The 26,395-nt window shown below is 34.8% G+C and overlaps 1 protein-coding gene and 1 pseudogene across 1 annotated transcript; one reads left to right on the top strand and one right to left on the bottom strand.

The window, feature by feature from the left end:
• Positions 1-441: 441 nt before the first annotated feature.
• On the bottom strand, positions 442-25,509 carry LOC134237881 (organic cation transporter protein-like). The gene is made up of 10 exons (XM_062720033.1): positions 25,166-25,509; positions 8,906-9,146; positions 8,197-8,300; positions 7,818-7,972; positions 6,783-6,951; positions 6,114-6,326; positions 5,805-6,031; positions 5,499-5,680; positions 1,099-1,250; positions 442-766 (listed from the first exon to the last, which is right to left on the bottom strand). The coding sequence occupies exons 1-10, from the start codon at positions 25,309-25,311 to the stop codon at positions 688-690; spliced, it is 1,668 nt and encodes a 555-aa protein (XP_062576017.1). The 5' UTR covers positions 25,312-25,509; the 3' UTR covers positions 442-687.
• LOC134237882 (uncharacterized) lies at positions 21,387-23,016 on the top strand (annotated as a pseudogene).
• Positions 25,510-26,395: the final 886 nt, after the last annotated feature.

Raw genomic sequence — 26,395 nt, 5'->3', positions numbered from 1 at the left:
AAATGCAGCGGAGTCAACCTTATTAGTGAGGTATAGATCAAGTTTGCATTATGTTTCGCTTTAATGATTTTTGACGGAATTAAATCAATTTCAGTTTTTCATGGGTACCAAATAACACTAAACTGTCTTGCTATTAGGGGACTGGTATTGCTAACCTAATACATGTATTTTCCGAATGTTTTAATTATTTTTGTAAATTAATAAGAAGAAGCAAAGCCGACTGCTACCTGTTCTTGAATTAATTTAATTTCTAAAATGGTTACTAAATATTTCAGCAAAATTGCAATAACATTTTTATTTGAAATCTGCATGTAAATAATAAATAATTAAAAAAAATCCTTAATGTATATTTAATTCAATCATGGTTTCTTTTTTAATAAAAATTATTCCATTGCCTTATATTATTGTAAATATATTGATTTTGATTGTCAAAATGCAGTTATTGGAGAGGGGAGCACTTTTTTAAATATATCAGTCTCTTTTTTGAAAATTACGTATACATCGATTGCTTAAATAAAACGTCAAGGTAATCAATCTTTCTTGCATGCATAATATCACTGATTTTTAGACATAGGCATTCATTCTCTCAACAACTTTATTTCTCGTCATAAGTATCTGTGTACATAGTCACAATAGATCTAGACCAGCACTCGTGCTATTGGTTCGTTCTGCTATATTTAGCGGGTATCAGAGCTTCGTCATTCCGATATCTGGGGCGGGGGCCTCCACTGTAAGGGACAGTAGAGACTTCTTCCTGTATTCTGGCCTGAAATATTAACAAGCATGGCTTTATTTGCTAATTTCAGAAGAGACTAGCACTAGGTCGATAAAACAAAAAAATCATAATTATCACGTTTATAAGTACATATTTTTATGGTCGACCATACGCTATGAATTAATACAATAATTAGAATTTTGGGGCAAGGTTGATAAACGTACATTATAAATTGTATAAAATTACACGTTTTTTCCCTTTTATCTTGCTATAGAAATGATAATAAATCTTTACACTGAAAGTGCTTTTTTAAAACTTAAGTTGATAATATTATGGAAAGTGTTCGTGGGTGTCTAATTGAAATGTAAACCAAAATTCCTTACGTTCCAAACGCGATGCCGTCATCTATAGTTTCCGGGAGACTCTCGTCAAGTGTTTCAGGAAGTTTTAGGGACAGGAGACCAGCCAACACCGAGGCGCCACCAAATATAACTAGTGGGACAGCCTGACCAAACTGCCCACCGATCAAAACACCCTGATAAGTAAAAATATTACATTTCCAATAAATTTCCCCTATAATTCTTTACAAAATCAAATGCAGTATATTTTCTCATGAACTACATTAGGTATGTATCACGAATTAGCGTGAATATCTCCATTGTTACGTCATAATACCAATCTTAATGTCAAAAAGTCAAAAATATAGTGCACAGTGTTTTGTTTTAAAAATGACAGTAGAACGGCGTACATTTATGGCAAGTCATCAGAAAAATAATGTAAATATAAGAAATGAATTTAATTTTTTGAAGATTCATGAGAAATATGAACTACAACGCTTCACGCCGGTGTAAAGACGAATAATGACCCCCATCGAATAATGACCGGGGGGTTATTATTCAACGACAAAAAATGACCCCCACCCGTAGAAAAAAATCATTTTTTGTAGAAAAAGGGTCCTAGGGGGTCATTATTTTATATGTTAGTCCTATAAAATAATGACCCCCTTTGAAAAATGACCCCCTTTAAAGTGATGCAAAATATACACTCTTTGATATCTTTTTCAGAGCGAAACTAATTTTTTCATTTTCTGTAACCAGAAAAATACAAAAACTCGTATGAAATAATTAAGAGATTCACGTAGTCTTTCAATGCTAAAATTGTGTTTGAAAAGAGATTCTTTAATTGTCAAGTAAATAAAATTTCTTTTTAATATTCCTTCTTTTGAAATTCGCAGAATTCAATCATGCCAACATAATCTTGATTCAATTCATATATTTTTTAGTTTATAATGCTTAATGGCAATATATTTCTGGAAAAAGAGAAAATATGTAGGCTCCTTTTATTTACTAGATCTAGACCTGAAGTTGACAAACCCAAGACTATCTAGTGTAATGAAATTACAATGTACATACAACTTTCTTAATAATTTGAATGGTATGTAACCATTTTGAAGGAATGCATAAATCGTTAGAAATCTTTAGTTGCCAGCTATATAGTGTAATATCTTGATGAAATGTGTCTAAGTCAAAGATGTACGTGTTGTAGATCGTTTGATCGTGTGTACATTTTTGTGATATCTATAATGAAATGATGTGCATTCCTTTTAACAATTATTTGTTACCTATTCATATTCTTGGTGTTTGATTACAATTTTTCTATTAAATATGATCTATTTAAAGAAAAAGTACAATTTCTGATAAATATTAATCTGAAAGTAACCCCAAACAGTCATTTAATTATTAAATCCCGTGTAAGTGCAAAAAGGTCAAGAATATGAGTATCGGTAAATAGCCTTTATTTCATTAGTTAGAGGGGAAAGGTATATATCTTAATACCTTTTTGTAATCATTTGGCTATGTTTTTCATCATATTGAAGATTGAAAACATTGTGACAAAGACGTCTAAAAAATATTTACAAATATAGGGTGAATAATTGACTAAAAATAATAGAGTTCATTTGACTATTTTTTTTTAATGGTGGACTTATCTTTTTTGTTAATTGAATTAAAAAGAAATTATTCTTGATAAAATATTGTTTAATATTATTCAGTTAAAAAAGTTTATAAACGACAATGTTTGAAGAAGTATTTTTGTGATTTTTCATATTCCCTTTTGACAAGTACCACTAAAAATATTTGAAAATGTGAAGTCGCAGTATGTAAATACCACACCAAGTTTCACAGGCTGTTCTAGATTAAAAAAACAAGGAAACATATCATGACATCTTAATTTTGATAAGCAAGTACTAATTTATCATTTTGAAAAGTTTGAAAATCTTGTGACAAAGACTTTTCCGATATAGGTTCTACCTTAATTCTTGTTTTACTCCACCCTTTTACTCAGTTCTGAGTATATTTTTCAGAGAATTTGATATGAAAATCAGAACAAACATTTTCATTGTTGTAACGTCTTCTTTACAATGTATATTAATATGAAAAGTTAATTGAAGACCATTTCTTTTTATGTCCCCGTAATCGAAGATTCGGGGGTATATAGTTTTATCGTGTTCGTCTGTATGTCCGTCTGTCTAACTGGCGGTTTGTTTGTCCGCAAAAACTTTAACTTTTACCATAACTTTTCATTTATTGGAGCTTTGACTTTCATATTTAATATGTATATTCCTTGTGACAAAACCTTACTTTGGGTACCAACAAATTTGACCTTTTGACCTTTACCTTGGAGTTTGTCCCATTTTACACAAAAATGCCAAACTTTTACTTTGGTCATAACTTTTAAACGGTAGATACTAGTACTCTCATACTTCAAATATGTAGTTTTTTGGCATTACCTTTCATTGGATACTTAAAACCTTGACCTTTTGACCTTGACCTTGGAGTTTTCCGCACTTATGATTTTTTTTTACCTTGGCCATAACTTTTGAACGGTAAGGGCTAGGGTATTCATACTTCACATATGTAATCCATGTTACATTAAACATTTTCTTAAGAAATCATCAACTTTGACCTTTGAGATTGATCTACCTTTCAAAAACTTATCCTTAGCCACTACTTTTGAACAAGTGGTGCTAGGGCTTTCCTATTTTGCAGTTGTATTTATTGTGAGAAGACCCTACTTTGGGTATCAATATATTTAAATTGCATTTAAGAAAAGTTTAACTTCGCTATGTTGCCATACAGGGGCATAGCTGTTTCACAAACACATCTTTTTATATATGAGGATTTGCGGATAAGAGATGGATACCTCAAAGCGTAACAGACGGACGGACGGACATCCCAATCACTATTTATACCCTCCCGCTTTTCAGGCGGAGGATATAATAATATATAATACTGCTGATTTTTTCTGTCAGTTCGATGATTTCCACCATCAAAAACAATGTTTACCTAACCCTTAAGGCTTGATAAATTTTTTACTCCTTTAGATTCTGAATCATTGCATTTACCTTAAAATATAGCTATAATTGTATAATGTTATGAGATCAACATATCATCAGTTTATTCCCAATAAGCCCAGGTGAGCATTTTGGTCAATATGCTTCTTTATCCAATTTTTTTTTTTGCCCACTAAAAATTTTAGCTTTAATCTACAGGGGGTCATTTTTCTACGGGGGTCATTTTTCTTCACGTGGGTTCTGCAAATTTTTAGGGAAGTGACACTTTTTCTACGGGCAAAAGGGTCATTTTTCTACGTCGAATAATGACCGGGGGTCATTTTTCGCCGTCGAAAAATGACCCCCGGTCATTATTCGATGGGGGTCATTATTCGTCTTTACACCGGCATATTTATCATGAAGCGCTAACGCGCTTCATGAAATATGCCAGCGTGAAGTGTCGTAGTTCATAACCTCATGAATCTTCAAAAATTAAATTCATTTCTCAAATAAATAAATATTTCATCAAATTTTTGAGAATTTTCCATATAAAATGCATAAACGTCGATTTCAAAATAAATACAACAAATCCCGTTTAGGCTGTTAAAAAAGAGAAAGTAAAATTGTTGATTTTCAACGCTGTCTTTGTTTTAGACTATGCCTACATGTACATATAACTTCGCCGCACTTTAATCATGTCGGAGTATGTCAATCAGGATAGGATGAAACACTTGCCCCCATTATGTGTAAGATTTTAATTTTATGATTATTGTGCTTTTTGCTAAACATTTAAAAATATCTTTGTTTAATATTCTATAATATGAAAGTTAAATATTTTTATTTAAATTGTTTTAACTCCGCAGAAACGCAGGTCGACTTCAAACTTCCATCAATCGCAACTTCTCGGGCCTTTCCGACAAGCGGAAAAACGACCTCGAATGTATATGGAAGACGCCATGACAACCCTCCTTTTTCACGATCTTTGAAATAAATGCATGAAGACCTTTTATCTGTAGAATAAGGAGTTTAACTTTATTCAATGTAATGATATTACCTAAAATATACTATAGAAGGGACTTCTAACTTCGTCTATCCGATATTTGAATAAACAGGAAATGTATAAATTTTTAACATCCGGCGATGTTAATACATTCGAGGTTGTTTTTCCGACCTCTGACGGAAAGACCCGAGATGATGCGATTGAAACTTCCATATCAAGTAACCGACCGCCTCCTGGCGGCCGGTAATAACATTTCTCTTACCAGACACACCAAAGCAGTAGTACTTGGAGGGGGTATTAAAGATCGTAGCTAGGGTAAGATAAGTTTGTTTCAAATTTTTAAGTATTTTTAAATATATTTGTTAAAATTATTTACCCAGTATAGTCTAGATGTCCATTTTTCTATTTTTTCACTTTTTTTTCAGATATTTGTTACAATATAAACTATATACCGAGTCTGCTACGTATGGCGCCAATATACCACCGATGCGTGCGCAACAGGAACTGGCTCCCATACCGGCGTTACGGACCACAGTAGGGTAAAGTTCAGCTGAGAAAACATAGATAACAGCAAATGCAGCGGCGGATCCAAGTTTTCCTATCATAGCTAGTGTCGTTGTTAACCATTGGAATTCTATTGAAACCAACGTAAACAACGATGATATAATTGTTCGACACATCTCAATACGTTTCTCTCTTGATTTTGTTTTTTTATTCAAGGAAATTGTTCAAAAATACGTAATTATGTTTCTTTTTACCTTTTCCACCAAAACTGATTGTGAAAATGGTACATAAACATGCAATTCCTCCTAGAAGCATAGAGGTACAGTGACATTTCTTCCTTCCCCATCTATCTAACAAAATCAGACAGAGTGCATAGGCGGGAAATTCTACCACACCGGATATCAAAAAGTTGACGTAAAAATCTCCACCAAGATTTCCGGTGTTTAACGACAAACCGTAATACGTCATACTTACAACCATCCTAAGTAAAACATAAAAAATGCAATTTAAATAACCATAGTGCCATTTTATTTAAAACTAACCCGAAGAAAATATTTACCCACCAGTTAAAAAATATTATTAGTGTTCGGAAAAGTAGAACTCTTGAAGTAAACAGATTCCACAAGGCGGCAGTCTCGGGCTTCTTCATGACATCGTCGTCAAACAGTTTGTCCGGAAGTGTGACGTTATTGACTTTTGCTGCCTTTCGTAATATCTCTTCTGCTTCGTCGATTCGTCCTTTACTAAGTAACCATCTGGGGGATTCAGGTAAAATGCTAATTTCCTCAAAAGATGAAAAGGAATTAATTATTCAGCCTAAATTTATTAAAATATAGCTATAACATTAAGAAAAACGTACGATAAATGTTTATAGTAACCAAATATTACGGTCGTTAAACTGTTCTTTTTTAAATACACTTTTTTTTTAATTTAATGTAATAAAAAAGTAAAACCATTAAAATAAATGAATAAACTAAAAATGTCTTGTTTTATTGACGTATTAACTAATTTATATGTTCTATAATGATACTTTTCTGATTTTGTTTTTCCTAGAGAAATTTTACTTCGCATGAAGAGCTTTAACGCAAAACAAGACCAGTGCAACAGAGGATGGTCAATAAAACCTTTGTGTCAGTGCCTACTGTGATGCAGTTGCGTCAACTTTGACGCGATGGAGTTTAATGTGACGTGATTTCAGCTACTTTTTAAGTCTCCATTGAAAGGATACTTACCACCAAAATGAAATGAACACAACAGTTGGAATGGACAGAGATAACTCGATCCAAAACCAGTCCCTGAGAGCGAAGGCCACGCCTGCGAGAAGAACGAGGCCCACAGCGAAAAAAATCTCGTTCACAACACCAGCAAAGAGGCGCTTGCCAGGCCCTACCAATTCCATACCTAGATTGGAAAAAGAACGACTTTGTGAAATATTAATGTATTATTTATAATTCTTTGGCAAGTGTTGATTTATTTCTTTCCTTATGTTTGAAATTTTCCTCAGAGCGACTGAATATTCTTTCATCATTTTAACGGTTTAATGTTATGCATATCGATCGAATGGGAAAAGTTCAATTTCTCACAATTCAATATACGTTACAATTATAGTTAACTGTTTACATCTGACAGAATTGCTATGCAACATACATTGAATCCTAGCGTCATATATAGAAATATTACTTTACCATTTCCCCGCAAGAACTTTAAAGCGGGGTACACATTTCTCTAAAAGCGTAAATGATATTCTGAAATAATATTTTAATTAGAAAATAACTTTTCTTATTTTATAAGATTCAAGCAAGTATAAAATTGTTGGAACTGGCAATAAATTGAAGATTAAATGAACGTTTTAAAGTGCGTGAAAATGCGTGATGCGTGTACAATTGATATGGTGAGCGATTCAGCAAAACGTTTTACGCTCCATACTAGCTGCAATAATGTAGCCCTCTCCAATTTTTTTTATCGGATGTTTTATGGATAGAAAAGGAGAGGACTTTATTTTTGCAGCTAGCTCCGTTCCAACACTTTGTAAGTGTGATCTTGAGGAGCGCGTCCTCTGGTGAGAGATTGATGGTGAGCAGCAAAAAAAAGCGAAGTTTGTCGGGAAAATTTTCGTGTAAGTGGTGTTGATGACATTTTAGATACGGCTGTTCAGTCTATAACACACGATTAACTAAACTTTAATTTCACGTTAAAAATCAACAACTAGAGAAATAAAAACTAATTAAGATAAGATAAGGGCAAATCTTAATATACATGATCTTTACCTATCACAAATCCTGTCATGAAGACCCCGGATGTAGCGGCCCCAACACAGATTCTGATCAGGACAAACACGGGGTAGCTGGGGGCCCAGGCTAGTCCTATGGTAGAGGCCATCATCGCAATGACAGACAGACATAGGGTCTTCTTCCGGCCAATTCTGTAATATAAAACGCAAACCCTTGGCGCATAAAGTGATCATACCTGGTAATTATAATATATTTCTAATCAATTTCCCATGAATAACCAGCTTAAACTGCTTTTTATGGTCTCTTATTAAGTTGAAAAGAAATAGATTTTCAATTCCAACAATTTAGAAAAAGTCTTCATTTCAAACCCTGTGTTTTAAATAGATATATTTGATTTACATTTTGTTGTACTCACGCATCAGACAGAATCCCGAGCCCGAGGGCACCGAGTAAGACACCGAGGAAGAACAATGACTTTGCTAATGATGTTTTGTAGCGGTCATCACACACCAAATTTATCTGTGAATATTATGAGAACAAATATATTTGTAAGCCATTTCATTCTGAGGTAGAATATAAATGTCTTTTATCTGTTTAATGTTTAATTAACTTCAAATTTCCTGCGTATTTTTGTCTATTTTCCCGAGAACAAAATATAATTCTATTTTATATTAAACAGTACGACACATAACTCTGGACCCGATATAGTCAAGACTTTTTGCTACCATTTCGAAATATGTCATTGTCACATTGTATGAGATACTGTCTGATACCGGTATTTCATGTTTCACAATGTAAAGGATTGTCGATGTCCGTGGTATTTTTCCCATTTGATTAAATTTGTGGGAGAAAAAAAAAATCCCAATAGGAGAAATATCCCATCTGACATTTTTCCTCCCATGGGAGAATGATGGGATTAATCCCACCATTTTCCTATGGGATTCTGAGACTTAGGATTCCATATCTTTAGTAGTTGAGATGTTTGTGAGCTCAACATAAAACTCTGGGATAGTGCTAAGAAATCCCACCAAGTGATATAAAATATTTGTGATATCACAATGAAAAATAGTAGTAAAAAGTCAGGACTATGTCATGTCCAGAGTTAAATGTCGTACTGTTATTACCTCTTTTGCAAATGTCGACTTGAAAACATCCTCACTATACACCCATTGTGAGCACTTTTCTTTGTGTCGGGAGGCATTAGGGCTGATAAATGACGTATTGTCATAGACATAGTAGCTGCATCTGTCGTATACCAATGTATCATCATCGGGATCGGTGTTCGGAATATACAGATCAATCAATGATCGATGGATCTCACTTTGAATGGCGTATGTGTCGTTCTGGATGAGAGGTAATGCACATCTATAAAACAGAAAAAAAGAAATCTGTACTTCAGTTTGGTTATATCCAACGTCTAATTTGGATGTTTGAAACTGTGTTTTTGTACCCGTAGATTTTGAAGAAAGCAAAAACACACAAGTTTGATCAAAATGATATGATTAGAACTATTTGGCATAATTATTATGTCATATATCCGAAAAAATAAATGGTTAAATTTATTTTTATTTTCTCTCTTATTTTTTAAATGTTTGGTATTGTGGTGATAACCGATGTATTTATCATCGGGATCGGAATACTTTTAATGTCTATTAATAGCATATAAACAGTTTTTATTAGTTACCCTCCAGACCTTACAGCATATAGACGTTCATCGGCTTGTGAGATCCGGTAACGCCAGTTAGTGAATATCCAACACAGCAACAAACACACAGATGTTAACGCAGCAATGCACCAGTACATTTATTAAACCGGAAAACGTGGAATGACAAGAAAATAATATAAACACAGAACCAAACGGGTCACACTATGCGAACCCGGAATACAAGTTGTTAACATAATGGTGTCACCATTTTTTTCCTCTTTTTTTCTTTCTTTTATACAAATGCAAAAAAATACTAAATGCAATAAAAGTACTGTTAATCATACAATATAATATATGCAATGGCAACTGAAACTGAATTCTGACATATGGCAATAATTAACACTTAAAAGGGGATTATTATGCCCCAAACACAAATCACACGGTTTAATCACATACATAATCAGATACCCACTTTGGTGGATGGCGAACACGGGTGGGTCTAGGTTGAAGGACAACATCATTGGGAGTAGGTGGTAATGTGGCGGCACTGTCAGGGTGTGCTATCTCAGAGACTGGTGGTTCTGTGAGGTCATCTGCGGTTGATGAGGGATGAAATGGAGTTGGTGGATCCGAGAGAATAGCAGGTATTGGTGGTGGTGATGGGTATGTGGGATTGGTTAAGTCGGTTTCCAAGCCAAGGAGTCATGAGGCGATTCATCACACTCATCGTCAGAGGGTGGGTTGTTTAGAATACAGTCTTGGTGTATTTCCTCTGATGGTACTATGTAGCAATCACTGTCTTTAACACGATAAGCTGTTCGTCTGAGCTGGGAGCCACTGAACTTACTAATGTGTCGCCATTCCCCATCGCAAGATACTACGATATACCTGTCTCTGGTTTTTGATTTATTACGGTCACAATATAAGTACACCAAGTCACCAATTTTGCTCTTACATCCAGGGGCACTGCTCTTTCCAGGTTGTTTAGAGGCCTGACTGTGTGGGTGATTATCAAGCTTAATATCATGTTGTTTGGAAATAAGCTCGTTATCGTCCACAGGGATCTGTTCATGTGAGAACTGGTCACGATGGGTCCACATCTCCTTGGCAGAGATTCCTCTACTTCTAATTCGTGTATTTAGTCGAGAGGTAATTAAACACAAAGACAATGGAGTAACTGTGCGGCACATTGGATCATAACGCAAGATTTCTGTTTCTAGTTCCTGTATTGCTCGCTCTGCTACGGGGTTTTTATTGACGTTCTTTATACGTCCCACTTCAATGGATATGCGATGTTTGGCCAAGAGTTTGTCATTGATTAATGCAGTAAATCCAGGTGCAGGGTCTGTCCGGATTACAGCAAATGGGCCATCTAACGGTAGTAGCTCTGAACACAAAATGAGTAGTCCTTCCCGAAGTGTTTCATGGCGCTCATTTTCAATGAGTAATGTCCATGTATAGTAAGTTATGTACTCACGCAGAACCAGTATGAGTTGGCGTTCTCGCTTATGGACATCAACTGCAAACAGATAGCCAACTTTGTCAGGTGGTTGACTTGAAGTGTGTTCTGGTTGAAATTTAGGTGTACTTTTCAATGCGGTGCACTGATGACACTTGTCCGAGGTGTTGTTAATAGCTTTGTCCATGTCAAGTGCAAAGAAGAACCGATTTACCACTTTTTTTAGTTGATTGGAGGATGGATGGTCCAGTGAAATGTGTATAGAAGTAAGGAGTCCGTCGAGAACGCTGCGAGGAACGATGATGCACTCCTGTGTTGGGTGGAATGGTACATTACGTTTGACCACCAGTAGACCATCCTTGGCAATGACTGCATGCTGTAAGTAGCGCTTGACATCCCGAACATTTGTTAGCTTTTTTGACGGTCTTGTGCCTTGCAGAAGGTGAGCATGTGTACGTCTCAGGCCTGGACAGTCTTGTTGGATGGCAAGCCATGAGGTTCTTGTGGTAAATGGCATTTTGGCCCTCCCCTCCTCTATGTCCTCAGTAGTTACTCGTTGAACGACTGACTGGGCAGTAGTGTTAACAAAGGAACAGATTTGGCATGAGGGATTATCACAAGTGGGAGCATTTCGACTGCTGAAATCTGTTGGTAATATAGCTGCGCCAGATACATGGCGCAATGATACTTGAAACCTGCTCACAGTTGACAGGAATGTTGATACACGTGGGCTAGTAGAGAATTCGCCACGGCACATTTTCTCGAAGGCCTGCACACATGGTTTACTATCAGTGAGAACACAGGTGTTTAGTGATGACTGTACAATGTATGGACTAAAATGCTTTACAGCTGCTGAGATTGAAAGTGCTTCGACTTCACAGGGCAGCCATGTATGTTGATTGGCTCGGAGCTTTGCACTAAAAAATCCCGAGAGGTAAATTTTGTCATTGCGGTTTACGTAAAGTGTAGCCCCAAGTCCTCCACTACGAAGAGCACCGTCAGTGACTATCCATAACTGGTCTTTAGCTTGGGGTAGAGTAATAGTCTGATTGGATGAGAGACTTTTCTGGGCCTTTTCAAAATGGTTATGGAGATCGTCAGTCCATTGAATTTTGTCTTTAGAGTCCTTGCCAGAAGTGGCGGTATCTAAAGGAGAAATAACTTGTGAGCATCCTTTTAAGACACGTCCAAGAACTTTGAAAGCACCAATAAATGATCTCATGCCACTGACAGTAGATGGGGGTTGACAGTTAGCTAATGCAGCGATTCGGTGAGGGCTTGCACGAAGGGTGCCTTCACGCCATATCCACCCCAAGATTGTGGTTTCCCTTGGAGCAATCACGGTTTTCGATGCAGATAAGTTAAGGCCATTTCTTTGTAGAGCTTGAAGAGTCCTTGTGAAATTATTAAGGAGGTCCATAGGGGTAGATCCACCACAGTACAAATCATCGGCTAACTTGGCAACTACTCCTTCCTGGACTAAGTCACCCAAAACTCTACAGGTCAGCTCCTCTAAAATGGTCTCTGAGCCAGGCATACCCATTGCTGAACGAGCGTAAACTCTGACGCCACGAAAGGGGGTTACCACACCACAGTACTTCATGGACTCCTTTGCCAGAGGGATTTGATAAAATGCCTGTGTTAGGTCTGTTATTGCAATATATCTCCACTGAGCGATTTGTCGGAGAGTCGAATCTACGTCAGGCATAAGCGATGGCTGGGGCTTGCTGTATCTCCCAACATCTGCAAAAGATGTAACTAATCTGAAGCCTCCAGATGGCTTTTTGACTAGGAATGATGGGTTTACATACTCGACATTGACTTTCACAATCTCTGGCTTAGTGAAAACACCACATGCTTCCAACTCGTCAAATTTGTCCTGAAGTGTTGAAAGAAGTTGTTTATTGTATTGAGGTAAGCGTCCCTTTCTTTGAGGAGGTTGAACTGGTCCCATGTTAACAACGGCCTTGAGTGGACCACTAGCACCGTTGTAACCTTTAAAATCTGGGTTAAACACCTCATTGTATATGTCAAGAGTCTTTTTGAACTGTGCTTTCATTTCGGGAGAAAGAGTATTATCAGGGTCAAGGTTGACTGCAGCAGAATGTGTGGTTGATCTTTTGCTGTCTTTAGTGTTGTGCTTCAGGTCAGGTGTAGTGCTTTCATATGGAGAAACATCCGGGGAGAAAGTGGGTCTCACTAGGCACAAGTGCTGGTTTCTTTTTATGGTACAAGGATCATTCGACAAATTTGCAATTCGTACTTTTCCTGCCACACTGTCTATAAATGAAGGAGGGGGCCAATTCGTTATAGAACTTTGGCATGATGTGGGCTCCAGCGAAAATGTGTTGTACTCATCCGGACTGGTCATATTGTCAGGAAGTTTGACCTCAATGTATTCTCCTGGCCACAGAGTTGTGGTGTGATCCACTGGAGCTCGGAGTACTTGTGTGAGCCGAATTGAGTGGTGTCCCTTCTGAGCATTAGTGCCATACCGGAATACACACTTGTCACTAATTCTGACTTCCTGTCGGGCTGGTCTGATTGTAATGTCATTTGCCTCCATAAATGGAATTCCAGCCAAAATGGGGGTGTCCAGATTGTCAACAACTAGTCCTTCAAATGTTAACTCTTGCCCATCATGATTAAAGGTAAGTCTAGTCTCACCATATACATGGAGCGGTGATAATCCATCGGCCTGATGGGCATATTGTGATGAAGGGGTGACTGATGCTTGTAGGTTGTTGGCAACATCAGATCGTATCATGTTACCAGTTGCACCACTGTCTATGGTAATACGAACAGAATGGTGTGCCAAAAATGCGTCAATGTACGGAGATTGGCGGATTTGTACCCTGCCAACAGAGGCATCCTGAGCGAATGATATTTCCTCTTCATCACTGCACTGGTCATTGTCTGTACTCATTTTCTGTCTTGCCTTGGCAAAGTACTTTTTATCACTTTTGGGTAGGTAGGAACACTTACTAAGGTAGTGATTGTAAGGACGACCAGAGGCTTTACACAAAGGACATGACTTCTGAACTTGCGGTGACGAGTTTTTTTTCACTGACGAAAACTGAGTGCGCATAGCTCTAGCACCCTCCGTATTTCGTAGTTCGTCTAGTAGCGAATCAAGGGCTTGGGAAATTTCAGGCTTCAGTGTAGCTAGTGTACGTGATCTTAATTCGGTCCCATACCTTTGTTTCACTAATTTTGGAAGATCGGGATGGATGAGGGTAAGCCAAGTGAGTACAATAAAGTTCTCCAGGGTAGGGGTAAGTTCTTCATCCTCTTGGATTTCTTGGCCATTGTGTGTAATACCCAGTTCAGTTTTCAAGAGGTTATCTTCAGTGAACGCCATGAGTCTCTGAAATAAGTCCTCAGGTCTTTCGTTCGGCTGTAATTGAATGTTTACAAAGTCCAGGAAATGGGCACCAGTTGACTGAAATCCATAGTGTAAGCGGATAATCTGCCATATGTCCCTAAGTGTTGTAGAATTATTTACTATGGTGTTCCTTGAAATAATAGGTGTATAATTTGCGATCTGACCGAGCATGAGTTCGAGTGTCCTGACTTTCTGTGCGCGGGTCTTGCGATTTGCCTCGGGGACATCCTCATTGTCGTCCACGAAGTTTCTATGGGGGTTAGCGCGGGTTTTCTTCCCCCAAGTTGCACCATCCTCTAGATATGGTAAGAAATTAGGGTCCAGGGATAGAGTATATAATAAATTTTGTCTCCAGTTTTCGTAGGAGTTGACAGTTTCTACTTTTGTCAAGCACCACTGATTTGGCGCCCTATTCGCCATGTTGTTCACGGTGTCGTGCAAAATACGATAATACCTGAGTTTCCGGGGTGAATGTTTTATCACGCTGTTGCTGTCCGCTTCTAGGAGAGTTGAATATGCATGAAAAATAGCTTGGGCTCGTAAATGACCGCTGCCACCACGCCAGTTAGTGAATATCCAACACAGCAACAAACACACAGATGTTAACGCAGCAATGCACCAGTACATTTATTAAACCGGAAAACGTGAAATGACAAGAAAATAATATAGACACAGAACCAAACGGGTCACACTATGCGAACCCGGAATACAAGTTGTTAACATAATGGTGTAACTCATTTATGGTGAGTTATTGACTTCCCATAACTCACTATCGTTTATTTATCATTCCTTCACTGTATTATTTATATATATATTAACACAACATTGGTGTCAGAAGTGGTAGTTTTACCATAAACCCCGCACAGAGGATCGTGCATTTTAACGCCGTTTTTTTAAAATTCTCTTTGTCTCATAAAGACAATATTTTTTTTTGAGAAACCCTTTTTGTTTATTTTGTAGAATTTTTTTTAACTTTCTCTTTGTCTCTTAAAGACAATATTTATTTTGAGAAACATTTTTTGTTTATTTTGTCAGGTTGTAGTATTCTCTTTGTCTCTTACAGACAACATTTATTTTGAGAAACTCTATTTGTTTCTTTCACAAGACACATTTTTTCAGATTTTTTTTATCTCTTATAGATAATATTTTTTTTTTGAGAAATAGTATTTATTTATTTTGTGCTAGTCTATTTGAAATTTCTCTTTGTCTCTTCTAGACAATATTTTTTTTGGAGAAAAGTATTTGTTTATTTTTTGTAGATTTTTTGGTGGGAAAGCAACTTATTTCTCTTTGTCTTCTAGCCTTGAAGACAATATTTTTTTTTGAGAAATAGTTTATTATTTTTTTTTCTTTCCCTTATATTTGTTTATTTTTCATTTTTTCAGCTTTATTTATTTATTAATTTTTTTTTCTATTCATTTTTCCTAGAATACACCTACATGTTTTTCAAAGCAAAACAACACAACTAAATCGTCGGATTGTCTGATGACTTAGTTAAAACACTACGTAGGATCAAACAAAAAAGGTGTATTTAGGTATAGGAGCATTTAGATCATGACTACTCCTATAAATATTAACGAGGCCTCACTCAAAACTTTAAAAACAATCCGAAATATTGGCGATAAAAGGGCAAAAGCAATATTTGAGGTCAGAGATCAAAAGAGAGTGGCTACATTAGATCTAAAATTAATCCCCAATTTCCCAAGCACAATCTGGGATCCCTTGGTAGAAGAAGAAATAATCATTGTACCATCCATTGTTTGACAATCTTACAATATAGAACAAATTTCAGATCAAAATATACCACACATTCAAACAACCAAGCCCTCAGAAGATCCCCAAAAGAAATTAATAGAGAAAATTCAGGCATTAGAGAGAGAAATATGGGAAAAAGATGGAAAGATCAGGGAAAGTGAGATTCTGATTAGAGAGAAAAAGGATGAAATTAAAGAGAAAGAAGAAGAACTAACTTTGTTACATAAGAGCTCCATTTCTAGTCGAGAGAAAGCAGAACAAATATTTGAAGAGATGCAGAATAAGTTTGAAATGAAAGAGAAAGAAATGTATGAAAGATTTTCTTTGAGAGAAAGAGAGTTAGATGACCAAATGCAAAGATTTGTAGATCAGAAAGAGAAAGTAAAAAGATTGGACGAAAAAGAAAGAGCAGAAAGAGAGGAACAATTCAGGATAAGAATGAGAGAATTAGATCAGAGAGAAAAAGATATTGTAAAGAGAGAAAGAGATTTGAGAAAAATAAAAGCAGAGAGAGAGAGCAGGAAGAATATATTTCACACATAAATAGGTTGGCTCCCCAAAATGTTTACCATAGCAGTGAAAAAACAGAAGACAACAGAAGTAACACAAATACACCGTGCAGTCCAGCTACTCCAAAATTGTCAACCTATGATGGGAAATCAGAGTGGAAACCTTATTTTGTACAGTTTAATCACATTGCAAAGAAGTACATGTGGAATGAAAAAGAAAAGGTAGACAAATTGATAGAATGTTTAAGAGAGAAAGCTTTAAAATTCTTCAGTTCTAGACCAGAAAATGTACAGAAAGATTATAACATCTTATGCCAGAAAATGAAAGAGAGGTTTGACAAGAAAGATCAGCCTCACATCATCAGAAGACAGTTACAGGAAATAAAACAGAACACAGATGAGACTGTAGAAGAATTTGCTGAGAGAATTGAAGACCTTACAAATGACGGTTATCCAGACACCCCAGAATACTACAGGAGCACCATAACCATCAATGCTTTCCTGAGGGGCTGTACGGAGAAAAGAGCGGCGCTGGTCACATTAGATAAAGACCCAAAAACATTGGATGAGGCAGTTCAACATATGAAAAGTGCCATCACCAACCAGAAGTTAATAATGGGGCCTAACAAAGAAATCAGAAGGGTTACTTTCCAAGAGAAGTCAGAAGAAATCCCAACTCTGAGTACACACCAAGAAGATGCGAGCATAAGGGTTATTAACAGAACCACACCTAAAAGTGTACCTTCATTGGAGACAAGAATGACAGCCCTGGAAAATGACAATAAAGAGTTCAAAAGATTACTTATGGAAATTTTAAAAAAATTGAAAGTGACTGAGGCAGAGAGGGAATCAAGACAAAGATACAGGTCACCATCTCGATCTCCTACCAGATACGGATCACCCTCACGATCTCCAACAAGAAATGATCAATCAAGGTCATATAGTCCTGAGAGAGAGAGAGAAAGAGTGAGTGTTTCAAGTGTGGTGAGATAGGTCATTTTGCAAGAGATTGTTCATACCAAACACACTCAAGATCAAGATCACCCTCACAGTCACCCATTAGATCACAAAGAAATTTAAACTTTCAAGAGCTGAGGAAGTAGGCCATTCTTCAGCTCACATCAATACACCCAGGCCAGAACCTCACACTAAATTTAAATCAAATATAAAAGAAATCATACCAGCAAAAAAGAGTTCCATGAAATTCAAGACACTCTATCTACCAATAAAAGTTCAAAACATTAGAACAGAAGCTGTTTTAGATACCGCAGCTCAAGTTTCCATCATAAATTGTGAACTGTATTAAAAACTGAATCCAAGTCCTCAACTCACTGACCATGTTTCCTTTAAGGGTATAAGTAACACCAAGGTAGATTCTGTCATATGTCAAAATGTACCCTTATCAATAGGAAATTTTAGCACTAAATGGAATTTTGTAGTGGCTAACGTGTCAGATCCAATAATAATAGGCCTTGATTTTTTAGAACACAATAAGGCAACTATTAATTTACAGGATTTTACAGTAACAATAAAAAATTGTAAAAATTCCTGCAAAATGTATTGCAAATGAGGACAAAGAGAAAATAAAAATTTTCAGAATACGCACGAAAAAGAAAGTGGTGGTTCCTCCACATGCTTATATTTACTCTGAAGTAGATTATGACATTACCCCAGAATTTGACTTGCCATAAGTCCATGTTACAATCTTCATGATCTTTTGTCACCAAATTGTATAAATAGCAAAGAACAAAATTTTATCTTATTGAAAAACCCAACAGACAATTATAAAACCATCAAGAAAAACTTTGATGTGGGCATTGGTATACAACTAGATGAGGTCTTGGAACATGAAAGATCACAATCACTAGATCGTGAAGACCTTATTAAAATCAGAAAAATAGGTATTGAAAATCTAAACTTAGATCAGATTAGACAAAAAATACCAAAACATTTAACAGAAATGTTTGAAAAATCAATTGAAAATTTGTCGACAGAGCAAAGTATTCAATTTGCAAAATTCATTATTTCATTTCAAGATGTTTTTGCAAAAAATGATTTTGACATGGGTTTATTCAATGGAGATGTTCAACACAGAATTGACACAGGTGATGATTAACCAATTAGACAAAAACTAAGAAGAACGCCCTTATGTTTTGAGAAAGAAGAAAAAGAGCATTTAGATCAAATGTTAGAAAAGGGTATCATAGAACCGTCCTCTTCTGATTGGGCTTCTTCTCCAGTATTAGTTAGAAAAAAAGATGGTAGTTTAAGGTATTGCATAGATTTTAGAGCATTGAACAAGGTTACGACTAAAGATGCTTTCCCTTTACCAAACATCACTGACTGTATTGAATCATAAAAGGGGAGTAATTTTTTGAGTACTCTTGACATGCAAGCCGCATACTGGAACATCTCTGTACATAAAGATGACAAACACAAGACTGCTTTCATAACAAAATATGGTTTGTTTGAACATAATCGACTACCATTTGGTCTGTGTAACAGCCCTGCTACATTCAGTAGAGTAATTCAGTTAGTACTTCAGGGTTTAACATGGACAGAGTGTTTAGCATACTTAGATGACATATTGGTTCTAGGCTTTGACTTTGAAGATCATCTTAAAAAGTTAGAACATGTACTATCAAGATTTCAGCAATATAATCTCAAGCTTAAACCAAAGAAATGCCAGTTTTTTCAGGAAGAAGTTAAATTCTTAGGCAAGATTGTAAATGGAAAAGGGATTATGATAACTCCTGAAAATATAACAACAATGAAAAATTGGCCTGGTTTTGCAAATTATCATAGAGAGCATATTGATCATTTTGCTGACATCGTTGAACCATTACACCGTTGTTAGTAAACATTCAGAGTTCAATTGGCTAGATAAACATCAAGAGGCATTTGACAAATTGAAAGAAGCTATGTTAAAAGCAACAATATTAAACCACCCAGATCCTGAAGAGACTTTCATATTAGATACTGATGCTTCAGATAAGAGTATAGGAGCAGAATTAAGTCAAATTCAAGAAGGCACAGAAAAAACAATTTCCTTTGCTAGTAAAGTTTTAACACCACAACAACGCAAGTATTGTACAACTAGGAAAAAATTATTATCTATTGTTGTTTTTACCAGACAATTCAGACATTTTTTATTAGGAAGACCTTTTGTTATTAGAACAGATCATAACAGTCTGATTTGGTTGATGAATTTCAAGAATATTCAAGGGCAGTTAGCTAGGTGGTTAGAAGAATTAGCGCAATACAATATGGTCATTCAACATAGATGTGGTAAACATCATCGAAATGCAGATGCATTGTCAAGAATTCCTGACCCACTACCATCATGTAATAACTATAAAGCAAATATTCCACTTGATTCTCTCCCTTGTGGAGGTTGTTCTTTCTGTACTAGAGCTAGAAAACAATGGGAAACTTTTGAAGAAGACATAGATTATGTAGTTCCCATATCAATAAGATCCACAAGAACTAGTTCAGATTTAGATCAATATAAAAGCATAGAATTAGACAATGATATTATCAAAAATGCGCAAGAAGAAGATTCAGACCTTAGTCAAATTAAGTTGTGGTTAACAAACAAATATGAACCATCTATTCAGGAACTTCAATTATCCAGTAAGACTGTAAGACATTTTTGGCTATGTAGATCACAGCTACAAATAAAAAATGGTATTTTGTACTATTTGTGGGAAGACCCTTTAATGCCGAGGTTACTTTATGTAGTTCCAAAAAGTCTGATACAAAATGTACTGGAATTATGTCATGATATTCCACTTTCGGGACATTTAGGGCAAACAAATACGCTAGAGAAACTGAGAAAATGTGCTATATGGTATAATATGCGTACTGACTGTAAGGAATATGTAAGATCATGTGAAGTTTGCAATAAAAATAAAAAACCAAATGTCAAAGCTAGAGGTCAATTAGGGCAGTATCATTCTGGCATTCCAATGGAAAGAGTCCATATGGATATTTTAGGCCCCTTACCTGAAACAAAATTAGGGAACAAATACATTCTCATGATCATAGATCAGTTTACTAAATGGGTTGAATGTTTCCCTTTACCAAATCAAAAGGCTGAGCTCATAGCTAAAACATTAGTTGATAACTTCATTTGTAGACTAGGTTGCCCATTAGAATTGCACACTGACCAAGGTAAAAATATGGATGGTAATATCGTGCGAACTATCTGTGATCTTTTACAAATTGCTAAGACAAGAACTACCCCATATCACCCAGCTTCAAATGGTCAGATAGAAAGATACAATCGAACAATTTTACAAGCTTTAAGGTGCTACATAAAAAACAAACAAGATACCTGGGACTCATATTTACAACAGCTTGCAGGAGCTATTCGAGCTACAAAAAACAGACAAACAGGGTTTACACCAAATCAAATGATGTTAAGGAGAGATGTTTTGCAACCATTAGACATATTTCTTGGTACAACAATCAATACAAAAGAAACAGATGCAAATGAATTTGTTTCAAAATTAAGATCAAATATGGAACTTATCCATAAAGAAGCAAGAGATAATCTCAAATGTTCACAACAAAGACAAAAAAGAGATTATGATTTGAAATCTTTTCAAAATACATATCAGATAGGGGATGTTGTATATAAATTGAATTCAGCCACAACTGTTGGTCAAAGTCCAAAATTAAAATCCCCTTGGAAAGGCCCTTACATCATTTCAGAAGTAAAATCCCCTGTTCTGTATAAAATAAAAAACAGAAAGAGAGAGGAAGTTATTCATCATGACAGATCGAAACCATCCTGTATGGTTATCTCGGTTAAGAAATCAAATTCTTAAAAAAACGATGTTGAGTTTAACTCTGTTCAAGAAACAGATTTTGACAATGTGTTTAACCTTTCAGAACTTTTTAATGGCCGAGAAAATGATTTTTATGATGATAGTGAAGATTTATCTGGAAATCAACAGATAGTGGAGTCGGATACTCTGATACCATTGTCTTGTGATGTCTCAGATAATTCTAAAAAGAAGCCAGAGAGAAATAGGAGAAAACCAAGATATTTGGCTGATTATGATCTTGATGATTAATTCACTATCAAATTAATCTTTTATTGTAGTATATATAAAGATATTTTTTTAATGACATACAATTCAGTAATTCAGCCCAGATATTTTATCTATAATATGATAATGAATAAGAACACTTATTCTAAAAAAAATGTATAAAAATGTACATATATGTATATAAATATTCGGTACTTTAAGTACCACTTATACAAGTATGATATATTCAGTGTTTTACATGTGTATTTAGTTAGAATGGAAGAAGAAAAGGGCTTCGTTCCTGATTACGAGTATGATCAACTACTCAGTCCTCCATCTAAGGTGCCTGGTTCTACCACTAGTAAAAGAGGGAAACCTTGCTCAATTTGCTTGGCAAAATTCACACATGTTAAGCGCCATGTTATAAAAGACCATTTGCCATGGTATGCGTATCCATCTACATGCCGCCCAACATGTAAAATTAACTTTGGCCAGAAACACTTTTTAGATATGCATGTGGAAAATCAGCATAACAATAATATCCCTGTACAGTTTGGTCGTTTTTGGATTGATTTTATGTATTACCTGTTCTTACAGATTATTCAAGTTTTGAAATTAGGAACTTTTGAGAACCTGATTAAATTCATTACAGCAATGAACAGTTCAACTTTGCCAGGGATCTGTTTTTCAAGACGATCATCTTGTTTATTGTGAAAAATTTTTAAAAGACATGTTTCCAGGATTAACAGTATCAAAAATACCTTTTCCAGTTGATAATGTTTCATCTCTTTTACACTGGAAGATTTTAAGCAAACTTATAGATATTTCTAGTTGTCCAGATCTTCTTTTTAAAATTTACAAAAAGTATGTAGTATGGATTTTAGGTTCGTCAATTGTACATTGGGCTGCTCAAAGAGCAAATGACATTAGTGTAGAAAACCTTGAATTTGAAAAGACAAAATTGAATATTTTTTGGCATGGAATAAGAGGAATGAAGTGGGAAAGTTTATTGGATGCTGTTTCTTTTTGTACATCAAAGTTTCCTCTGCCAGATTTTATTATTATACATTTAGGATCCAATGATATTAAATTTGGATGTTCAAGAAAACTATTACCAAACATGCAAAATGATTTAACTGGACAAAAGTTTCCAAATTGCAAAATTATATTTTCAGAACTATTAACAAGACCTACTTGGAGGGGTTTAATTTGGTAAGAGGGAGAAAAGGAAAGATCTATGTTTAACAAAGGAATTAGTGATTTTATTGGAATGGAACATATCATTAGACATGGTAAAATTGAACCAAGGAAAAGATATTTATTTAGAAGAGATGGCGTCCATCTCTCAGATTTGGGAAATGATTTCTTACTGGACGATTTCAAGATTAAAATTCAACAAAGTATTATTTAAAGTTTAACAGTATCTTTTATCATTATTTATTGCATATGGACGGTGCTGATAAATAATCGGATCGTCTGATTGTTGTCAATTTCATTGTCCGTGTGTAATAAATATTCAGAAGTTTTTATTTTGACACGTTCATGTTCCTTTTAAGTTTTTATTGGCCTTATATGTATTGAAAAATATTTACAAGACCTTTCAAATATGATGGGGAGGAATGTGGTGATAACCGATGTATTTATCATCGGGATCGGAATACTTTTAATGTCTATTAATAGCATATAAACAGTTTTTATTAGTTACCCTCCAGACCTTACAGCATATAGACGTTCATCGGCTTGTGAGTTCCGGTAACTCATTTATGGTGAGTTATTGACTTCCCATAACTCACTATCGTTTATTTATCATTCCTTCACTGTATTATTTATATATATATTAACACAACAGTATGTCTGGTTTAGTTAAAAGTTATTGTCTTTTTTTGCTCAAGTAAATTTACAAGATGTTCAACATTTGATTCTTTCATGTATTAGTTTGATATGCAAACAAAAACGTTAATCACGTTTAATATTCATACAATTTTATTGCAGCCCGGAGGACCAGTTTCATTGTAAGTGTATGGGGATTGGGGTGGGAGTAGTAATTCAGAATTACTAGTTTTATATGTAAACATTGAAACATTTGTTAATCAGAATGTTCTTTACCTTTATAAACGAGATACATAATATATTTACTTCCGTAAAGTGAATCTGTAAAAATATATATGTTTTTTATATATAATATGTAAAGTTGGTTATCATTTACTATCGAAAAAAACGGCAGGTCCCTTTTTTTAGAATATCGAATTTTTATTCTCGCATAAAAACGTACCATGCAAGGTTCGTGTTTTATATTCTTTATATTCTAAAATTGTAAATTATATTCATTTTTGAATATAGGTGATGCATGTGTCTAACTTAAATTTATATTTTATGTAGCCAACATTTACTTGAGGAATTGATCAAGTTTAAGATGGTATCGTTTTTGTTTGTTTTTATCCGACTATAAGTTTTCAAAATATTCGCGACTATCGTCTCCATCAATTAGACGCATGCCTTTTCACATATACCAAAGCGATTTGATGATCAAGACTCATTTCCATTGATTTCCCGCGTGAAAATTGATGATTACGTCAATGTTTTATTGTTTCTCTATGTGATCAAAAATTTCAAACATTACAAGAGATAGGACCAGATTTTCTTGTAGCGAAATTACTTTAAAACCGTAGGGAATGACGTTTTATTTCTTTCTTTATTGTAACTTTAAGCTTTACAGCTTATCAGTACAAAATAATATAAATAGTTTCAGTACAGAAGTGGATAATTTACAGGAGAACAATGTGTACGTACAAAAATGATAGAAATAAATAACAAACAAACAAAAAAAAAAGTAAAGGAAAACATACAATTATCGGATTACAAGATCACCTCTTTGCCTCAAGCTATAATAAATATATTTACCAAGGTAAACACATATCCTTATAATTCTCAGTATTGAATAATTGCAATAATTTGAACATGGGTGGTTTTTTAATGAAATATTTTTTCAGTCATGACAAGCAAAACATTTCCTATGCGTTTTGTTAGTTTTATTATATCTCCCAGTTTCAATAGCTAACAGGTGTGATGATAATCTTAACTTTGATATACATTTTTGGAACTTAGCCGGAATAGATTTCTTTAAGTAATACTGAAGGTAAACCCATCAAGTAGATATTTATAAAAAGAACATTTTTGCGAACTTTCAATTTTAGCAAATACTTCTTGTTTAGCCCGGTCCAAGATCCCATATTTAATACATTTTAAGGTAGCTGTATTAATTGAATTATCAAAGGGACACAGTATTTTCTCATTTTTCGCGGAACTGTGACTTTTCTTTTGCTAAAACATCCCTGACCATAGATCTTACCACTGTCAAAGGAATAGTTTAAAACAATTTAAATTTTACGAAATTGAGTTAAATTGATATTATTAATCTTAATGTGTATTAAGAGTAAAATTTCGTCTTACATTCGTACTATAAAGTTAGTGAATTAATTAAAAAAAAGGAAAACTCTTATATTGACATTAAATTGAATTTACATATTTGTGTACCTTTCGAAATATTTTCGGAAAGAACCTTTTTTGCAAAGTTAACATGAAATAAAATACTGACCGGTGATCCGGAACACCAAGCAGAAAAACGGAAATGACCATATAAACACCACAGCTGATTCCGGGCAGACAGACGGCCAGGAAATAGAGGAGTTTCTGATACCTCCCGAACTCCCCCAACTTAATCAGAATGTCGTCAAAATTCATCTTTCCTGTGCTCTTTGGAGGACTTCCGATATGGGGCACGGCGGACAGTTAAGGCCGACAGACGACCATTAATCTTATCATTCGGGGTGTTTGCTAATGATTTTGAATTGACAAGTTGAAAAGATTCTATCTCCAAATTTTTGGGTTACATATTGCCGTAGCACTTCACGTATCTAGAGTGGACATGGTTTTCTTAGTGTCAGGTTTCTTACTATCTGGTGCGAAGATGATAAACTAATTTTTAGATAAAATTATTATGCTTACCAAAATTTTAATATTTTAAGCTGATAAGCATGATAAGTAAGGAGAAGTTTTGAGTTTCTTATCATTAAACTTTCTTTGTGTGAGACTTGTTTCTTTAATTTTTTCTTTAATTAATTATCAATCAGAAATTGAAAATGATCACATGATTAATTTGTCATGTAATGACTTTCAACTCCAGATTGAAAATTGATAAAATACAACATTGTTTGATACTTTTTTTTCTTGATAATGCTGTTAGTGTTTTCATTTTTTTTTTACTTTGGTTTTATTTTTTTTTTTTCCTTTATTTTTGATAATTTTATTTTTATTTTAAAAAAATAATGTTGCATTGCTCAGTGTACTTCACTCATAAACATTTAAGAATGGAATTTATAGTTCACCTGAGTGAAATCTGGGTTAATTCGGGTGACTCCGACCTCATTTTTTGTTTGTAGAGATCAAGGAATTCCAAAGATAATCATATAACAGATGTAAACAGACCAGAAACACAGTGATAAAGGAATGTCTGAGTCAAATTTACATCTACAAATAAGGAATAAAAAAAAAGAAATAAAAGAAAATAACTTAAAGTGTCGTTTTATGTACTCTGTAGAAAATAACACGATTTTGAACAATTAAATATAAAGGGGTGTCGATTTTTTTTTAATATACATTGTAAATGAAATATTATCAAACCTTGACAATAAGAAAATATGTTAGTATTTATACTTATTCAATTTCTCTTCCAAAGAAATTCAAGCATGTATTCAGGTCTATCATTTCAGTGTCTATATTTTTATAAACAGGGGGACCAAGAAACTAGATTCAGAAACCTACCTCT

The sequence above is a fragment of the Saccostrea cucullata genome, unplaced genomic scaffold (assembly GCF_032062105.1).
Source record: "Saccostrea cucullata isolate Sc308-1 unplaced genomic scaffold, CSIRO_AGI_Scuc_v1 ctg7863, whole genome shotgun sequence".
Classification (NCBI taxonomy): Eukaryota; Metazoa; Mollusca; class Bivalvia; order Ostreida; family Ostreidae; genus Saccostrea; species Saccostrea cuccullata.
Note: the sequence above shows the minus strand (reverse complement) of the source record. Positions and strands in the feature narration are given on the sequence as shown.

Bases quoted from the DNA above. Each gene is read 5' to 3' on its own strand.
- LOC134237881 (XM_062720033.1), bottom strand. From the start codon at position 25,311: ATGAATTTTGACGACATTCTGATTAAGTTGGGGGAGTTCGGGAGGTAT. The intron at 6,952-7,817 runs GTAAAGATCATG...TTTCCAATCTAG, and splicing joins CATGACAGGATTTGTGATAG to GTATGGAATTGGTAGGGCCT. The intron at 5,681-5,804 runs GTAAAAAGAAAC...TGGTTTCAATAG, and splicing joins AATCAGTTTTGGTGGAAAAG to AATTCCAATGGTTAACAACG.